This window comes from Carlito syrichta, unplaced genomic scaffold (assembly GCF_000164805.1).
Source record: "Carlito syrichta isolate Samal-C Ts95f unplaced genomic scaffold, Tarsius_syrichta-2.0.1 Scaffold142976, whole genome shotgun sequence".
Taxonomy (NCBI): Eukaryota; Metazoa; Chordata; class Mammalia; order Primates; family Tarsiidae; genus Carlito; species Carlito syrichta.
The window spans coordinates 117254-124829 of record NW_007087072.1 but is presented as its reverse complement, the minus strand read 5'-3'; the positions used below and the strand labels follow the sequence as shown (position 1 = coordinate 124829).

At 44.5% G+C, this 7576-nt stretch overlaps 1 protein-coding gene across 6 annotated transcripts in view; it reads left to right on the top strand.

Annotated features, from left to right (window-relative positions):
• The window catches only part of GNB1 (G protein subunit beta 1), a 58280-nt gene that overhangs the window by 26184 nt on the left and 24520 nt on the right, over positions 1-7576 (top strand). For 5 of the 6 annotated variants that reach the window (XM_021708585.1, XM_021708588.1, XM_008050113.1 and 2 more), the window contains 2 exons: positions 5292-5330; positions 6148-6254. The exons of the other annotated variant lie outside the window; for it this stretch is intronic. In XM_021708585.1, the coding sequence (XP_021564260.1) occupies positions 5292-5330; positions 6148-6254 (146 nt within the window). The remainder of the gene's footprint in view (positions 1-5291; positions 5331-6147; positions 6255-7576) is intronic. 6 annotated transcript variants of the gene reach the window in all.

Sequence of the window (7576 nt, the reverse complement as noted above, 5' to 3'; positions counted from 1 at the left end):
GGGAGGCTGAGGTGAGTGGATTGCCTGAGCCCATGGGTTCGAGACCTGCCTGGGCAGGCAAGACCTCATCTCTGAAATAAATCAAAAAATTAGCCGGGCGTGGTAGCGCGCACCTGTAATTCTGGCTACTCAGAGGGCTGAGGCGGAAGGATCGCTGGAGCCCAGCAGGTCGAGGCTGCGGTGGCCGGGAGCGGCCACTCCACTCCAGTCTGGGCGACAGAGTGAAACTCCAACTATAAATAAATAAATAAATAAATAAATAAATAAATAAATAAATAAAATGATCTAATTTTATCTTAATGAAAAATAAGAAAGATCTAGTTGTTTTTTTTTTATAGTTTGCTCTGATCAGACTTTTTTTTTACCGTGTTCTACACCCCCAGAATTAATAAAATATCTCTAAACTATTTGGTTTGATATAAAATTACTCCCTGAAATCCCTATCTAAATAAAAACAAAAGCGTATTCCCCTAAAATTTTTCCTGACTTGTGTACTTAAGCTTCTACATAGTTCATTTTGAGACAGTATTGTTTCAATAAATAAAACAGCAAAATTGTTATTACTCACTATCTAGTAGTAATAACAACTAACATGGGTTAATTGGGTGTTGAGAGGGGCTTCAAAACACTCTCACCTCGTTACTCTCTGCTTTTGATAATATATTTCTTCCCTCTCAAAATCTGATAACTATAGGAATATAGAAGTCAGAATTTGGGGGGCTAAGGAGCTGTATTAAACATACACTTGAAATTACCTTTTTTTAAGTTGTGGGTCTCATTCTGTGATCCAGACTGGAGTGCAGCTATGTAATCACAGCTCATTGCAGCCACGACATCCTGGGCTCAGGTTTTCCTCCAATCTCAACTTCCCAAGTGGATGGGATTATAGGTGCATGCCTGATTAATTTTTTACTGTTATTTTTGGGGTATTTTTCTTTTTTTTTTTGAATCAGAGTCTCACTCCGTCACCCAGGCTGGAGTGCAGTGGCACACTCAAAGACACTCCAGTGTCAACCTGCTGAGCTCCGACAATCCTTCCCCCTCAGCCTTCCAAGTAGCCAGAACTACAGGTGTGCGCTACTTCGCCCAACTAATTGTTTTTGATTTATTATAGAGAGCGGTCTCACGAAGTTGCCCATGCTGGTCTCGTAACCATGGACTCAGGCAGTCCTTTTGCCTCAGCCTCCCAAATTACTGGAATTACAGGCTGAGCCACTGAGCCCAGCCTATTGTTATTTTTGGATAGACAGTATCTCAATATGTTGCCCAGGCTGATCTTTTTTTGAGTTGGAGTCTCACTTGTCGCTCAGGCTGGAGTACAGTGGCACACTTATGGTTACTACAGCATCAACCTGCTGGGCTTAGGCAGTCCTTCTGCCTCAGCCTTCCAAGTAACTGAAACTACAGGTACACACCACCTTGTCTGGCTAATTTTTAAATTTATTGTAGAGATGAGGTCTCGCCAAGTTGCCCAGGCCAAAATTACCATTTTTAAGTTTACCCTGAAGATCTGTCATAAACTGTAGTGTGCTTGTGATTTGGCCTATTTTAAAGCAGTTTGTTTTTCTAATTACTACAAATTGTTCATAAGTTGTTTTTTACGAATAGCAGATTTGAATCTATTCATAGCAGATCAGTCGAGGTTGTATAGTATAGGTGAAAGACATCCAAATTAAAATAAAAGCTGAAAGGAGAGATGATGTCACCATTTGAGTTTGTTGTTTGTCTTTTTTTTTTTTGAGTCTGAGTCTCACTGTTGCTCAGGCTGGAGTGCATGGCACATTCACAGCCACCGCAGCCTCAACCTGCTGGACTCAGGTGACCCTTCTGCATCAGCCTTCCAAGTAGCTGGAACCACAGGCATAGACCACCATGCCTTGGTAATTTTTTTATTTATTGTAGAGATGAGGTCTTGAATCCCTAGGCTTAGGCAGTCCTCTCACCTTGGCCTCTCAAAGTGCTGAGATTATAGGTGTGAACCACTGCGCTGAGCTTCCACTCTGTTTTTTGTACCAAGTTTTCAAATTTCAGTTCCTGTCTCACACTTAATGGCACATGTCAGTTTGCACTTGCTGCATCTCCAGTACCCAGTGGCCATATATGGCTTGTGGCTCACATACAGGACAGTGCAATTCTAGATGACTCGCTAGGAGAGCCGCCAAGCTCCAGAGACCCTGTCATGATCAGGGTTTGTCTCTACGACATTGGTGCAGGCTTTGCCTCTGAGAATGCCTGGCGCAGCACTGTGCTCACCTTTGCCTGAGACAGGGACAGCAAAGACTGTTAAGTCCATTATCCCAAAGGGAAAGAGAAGACTCTTTTTAAAAAGTAAAATATACATTTTCTCTGATTGCTCGAAGAGTACATGCTTGGTAAAGAATGCGAAACATAGTGGATCCAATAAGAAATGATAGCTGAGACGCCGGGCTCGGTGGCTCAGCCTGTAATCCCGCACCTTGGGAGGCTGAGGTGAGTGGATTGCCTGAGACTCGGGGTTTTAGACCCGCCTGGGCAACTTGGTGAGACCTCATCTCTACAATAAATCAAAAATCAGCCGGGCGTGGTAGCGCGTGTCTGTAATTCCGGCTACTCGGAAGGCTGAGGCAGAAGGATCACCGGAGCTCAGCAGTCGAGGCTGCAGTGGCCAGGAGTGGCCACTCACTCCGGTTTGGGCGACAGAGTGAGACTCTAACTCAAAAAAAAAAAAGAAATGATAGCTGAGTGTAAGAGGGGTAGTTTTCTTTCATACATTTGTTGTTTGACCAAAAGACCCTTAAAAGACCTTGCATTCTCCTTTTGATTATTATTGAGGAAACAGGCTCTCACAGGGATGCTGATTAAAACATGGAATTTCTTAAAATACAGAGTAACTGATGGAATAAGAAAAACTCTGCAAATGTGCAGGTGCAGAGTTTTTAATCAAGTGGCATGCCAGCCTGTGCAAGTGAGCATAGTTTACTGGTGTTCCAGCCAGCTGCACTGGGCACTCCATCCAAAATGTTGCTGAGCGACTTCAAGCTGAGCGTGCCCAGGTGCTGACTCAGGCTGAAGCTGCCTGTGCACTGCTGTGCTGCTTGTCATAATTCCAAAAAGCATGAGAAAGCGACTGGTGAGTGACTTGGATACGTTCCTCTCTGGTTCAAGTAGACAGTGGATGCATCTGCAGGAGTGGAAAGGAATCTGAAATTGGAAACTAATCTGAAAGATGCATTCAAGCTTTTAGTCTTTCAAGCAGATGTAGAGCTTGTTTCCACTAGAAGACCTCTTCCTGCATCTTAAAGATTAAAGGTTCCATTATGAGAAATGCTGCACTCATTTACATAATGGTTATTGATTAGAATGAAGATTGAATTAAAGTTAAGCTGTGTTTATTTTTTATAATAGTTCTTTCCTCTGTTCAGCAGTAGCATCACCACAGTTACCTTAGGAAACCTATTTCAGGCCAGCTGTAGTGGCTAATGCCTGTAATCCCAGCACTTTGGGAGGCCGAGGCAGGCTCACTTTGCTTGAGCCCAAGAGTTTGAGACCAGCCTGGGCAACATAGTGAGACCATGTCTCTACAGAAAATCAAAAAGCCCAGTGTACTCAGGAGACCAAGGCAGGAGGATCACCTGAGCTCAGGAGGTCGAGGCTACAGTGAGCCATGATTGTGCCACTGTACTCCAGTCTGGGCAACAGATGAGACCCCATTCAAAAAAAAAAAAAGTTTTTTTTCTTTTTTTAGTTTTTGGGTGTTAGCCAAGGTGAAGTTGTTTAAATGCCATGTTTTATTTTCTCTATTTTATGTTTTCTTGTTTTTAAATCAAAGGCTATATGTAACACCAGCAAGAATAATATTCAGAAATAAATAGTAATCTCAGCACCTGATAGGTAAAATTCATTGACAGAAAGATTTGCTGCTCTCGGCCTTCTCCACATTTTACTGCTGGCTTAGAAATACTTGATTACATAATTTATTTGTTTTTTAATTATAAAGAGAATGACCAGTAATAACTTCATTGGAGATGAATTTGAGATCTAGAGATTTAGTGTATTTATAATAATTCCAATATATTTCCATATTATCAGTTGGTAATTATTTTTACCTGCTTCATAAAAGCAGAATTCATTTGCAGTGAGGTAGTTTACCCCTAAAGACTGATCTCCTGGTTATTAACCCCACCCCTTGTGGGGGGTATACATAGACACGTGTAAGTCCTGCATGTGGCTATTGGCCGTGTTGGCAGCAGGTCGGATGACAGCATATAGAGACAGTTTTCTCATTAGAAATTATCATTAAGATCTTTAAAATTTTGCCTACACTCATATTTTGAACCTTTTAAAATTATTGTCTAGTTTTCCCTCATGTTAAATATCTACTTATAAAAACATGCTAGGCCAGGCACAGTGACTCAAGTCTGTAATCTCAGTACTTTGGAGGCTGAGGCGAGAGTATTGCCTGAGCCTGTGGGTTCAAGACCTGCCTGGGCATCATGGTGAGACTTTGTCTCTACAATGAATAAAAAAATTAACAGGGCTTGGTAGAGCGCGCCTGCTACTTGGAAGACTGAATTGGAAGGATCGCCGGAGCCCAGCAGGTTGACGCTCGCGTGGCCATGAGTGTGCCGCTGCAGTCTAGCCTGGGCAACGGAGAGAGACGCCAACTCAAAAAATAAAACATATGCTAATGTGAGATTTCAAGAGGTATTCTCGAGTGTCTTTGCTCACTTAGTAGTGAAGATGTTTGAGTTAGTGTTGGTGTATCCCTCCACAGCTCTTGCTACTGGGATGGCAGCAGCCAGAAGTCTCATCCGAATGTCTCTAACCCCAGATCCCTTGTTCTTTCAGCAGAATTTAGAGTCAACATTGCTTCTCTTGAAAGCATAGTTTTTAGTTAAGCAGCCTGGAGGAAGAGTGCTTTGGGCTGGGTATCTGGTCCTTTTTGGACTCTTTCCTCTGGACCCCACCCTCCTGACCACACGTGGGCTGTTGTGAAGATAGAGCTGGCCCGTGGGAAGAGACCACAGGGGAAGCCTGGGTTCTAGGGTTCTTCATTGCTGCCCCAGCCTCCATTTCAGTTTCCCCAGTGCTAACCAGAGTTGTGGGGATTCAGTGGGTCTTAGGCAGGTGTGGGCATTGCTGCTTGTCTGTGCATGTGCTATGGGACTTGGGAGAGGTAAGGAGTGTGGGTGCTGTCCTCAGACTGCTGCTCTGTCCTCTCACTGCTCCTAGAGGCTTTCTGCGAGCCTGGCGTGTGCGGACCTGAGTCAGTGTTGGAATCTTTGCTGATTGCCCTTGTCGTTGTTTCCTAGGATGCTCGGAAAGCGTGTGCAGATGCAACTCTCTCTCAGGTGAGAATCATTAGCTATACCGTTGCCAGCCCTGCAGAGGCTGGCATGGGCCCCACCAGAGCCCCCAAGTGCTTTGCTGTGAGTCCTCCTGCACTGTGAGGACGTGTAGAGCCACTGCTCGAAGCATTGGCCATTCAGAGGAAGTAGTAGTGAAAACCAAGTATTTTCAGCCTTAAATAATTCTCTTTCTATCAAAAGCTGCTTCGATTTCTGAGGTCTAGTTCGGCAATACCTCAGAAAGTTAAGCTGTATGACCCAGAGGTTCTACTGCTAGGTACATTCCCAACAATTGAAAACTGGCTCTCAAACACACACACACAAGTGTTCTTAGTAGCACCATTCACAATAGCTGAAATGTAGAACATCCAGAATGCCTATAAATAGATGAGTGAATAAACAGTTGTGGTATGTCTATACAATGGAGTATGACTCGGCCATGAAACTGAAAGCAGTGCTGATGCACCTTCCAGACATCAAGATAAGTGGAAGGAAGCAGGGACGGATGCTGCACACTGCACAATTCTGTTGGTACAAAATAACGAGAATTGGAGATTAATAGAGGCAGAGTGGATCAGTGGTTGCCCGGGTTAGGGTGGAGAGTGGGCAATGACTGCTTGGTGGGTGTGGGTTTCCTTTTGGAGCCCGAGAGAGACCGAACCATGAAAGGGTTTGGTATAGATTGCCATCATGGAAACCCTTGAAGAACAGGGCCAGGAATCGGGCACAGTGTCTAACTAACAGGTGGGAGAGGAGGAGATGTCACAGTAGAGAATTGCCGCATCACAGGTGTTCACTCAGAAACTTTCTTATTTTTAAGATCACAAACAATGTTGACCCAGTGGGAAGAATCCAGATGCGCACAAGGAGGACGCTGCGGGGGCACTTGGCCAAGATCTACGCCATGCACTGGGGCACAGACTCCAGGTATGCTCGGGCGTGACCAGAGTGGTACCAGCCATGCTTGGGGTTGCTCTGTATTGCTAGGGAAAGTAACCTGAACTCACTCACTGTGTTTTGTAAATAAAAAATTAGGAAGTTGACTCAGAATTCTGAGCAGGCCAAGTATACCATTGACAGATGGCATATTTTCTGTCCAGGTTTCCCAGGTTTCTGCTCACCTGGGCTGAACAGTGAACCCTCCCTCTTCACCTTTCCATTTCTAGACCTTGGTTCTCCCAGCTCTCATGTGTACTGCTTGTAGGGCCTTTGGGCAGTGATCTCACCTCTGTGCCCTGGTTCCTCAACTCTCCAGCCTGCGTCTTACAGCTTCTTGGTTCACACCCTCTTGTGATTTTAGTGCCCTAGCTCAGGGGATCACAGAACCTGCCACGTGGAGCACTGGAGGGTTCACCATGTTGAGCCTTAGAGTATCGACTCATGGGTTCACAGGCCATGTGTGGCTTGCTGGTGGTTTTCAGCAGCAGACGCACGGGAAGTGTGCCTGTGAGCTGCTCTCCCCCTTCTCTCTGGACCTGTCTGCCCTGCCTTCTTGTTGTCCATCCCAAGACAGCATTTCCGTTTTTCTCCCTTCCTTCCCTCCTCTCTTCCCTCCCTTTCCTCCCTCCCTCCTCGTTCTCCTTTCCTCCCTGCCTTCATCTCTTTCTTCCTGTATTTCTCCTTTCCTTCCCCTTCTCCCTTGTCTTCTTCCCCTTTTCTTTCTTTCTTGACAGAGTCTCATTCTGTGGCCCAGGCTAGAGTGCAGTGACATTATTATAGGCTCACTGCAACCTTGAACTCCTGGGCTCAAGTGATCTCCTGCCTCAGCCTCCCTAATTGCTAGGATCACAGGCATCTGTGGCTACCTCTCCCAGCTCCATTTTTCTACTTTAAATTCACTCTGTACTTTTCTTCCAGGCATCTCCCTTCCGTGACCTCACACTTTGTGTCCTTCCCGTTCTGTTTACACTCTTGACTGAGCTGTCTATCTTAACCTGCAGCCATTGTTGAAATGAAATCTATTAAAAAACTCTCCTCTCCTTTCTTTTAGCGGCTACTAAAAAGTCTATGTTTTCTGCCTTTAGCCATCCAAATAATTCAATAAAGTGCTGTTTGATTTGTGTAACAATGACATGCTTTTTCAAGCACCTGACATGCAATGCTTACCATAGCTTTCTTTGAGTAGTATTTTTTTTTTTTAATTCAGTTGTCAGAGTGGAATTTTCTGCTTGGCTTTCTTTTTGTTTGAGAAATTGTCTGCTTTAGAGTATAAACAGCTAGAGAACAAAAGATTCTATCTTTAGTTTGTT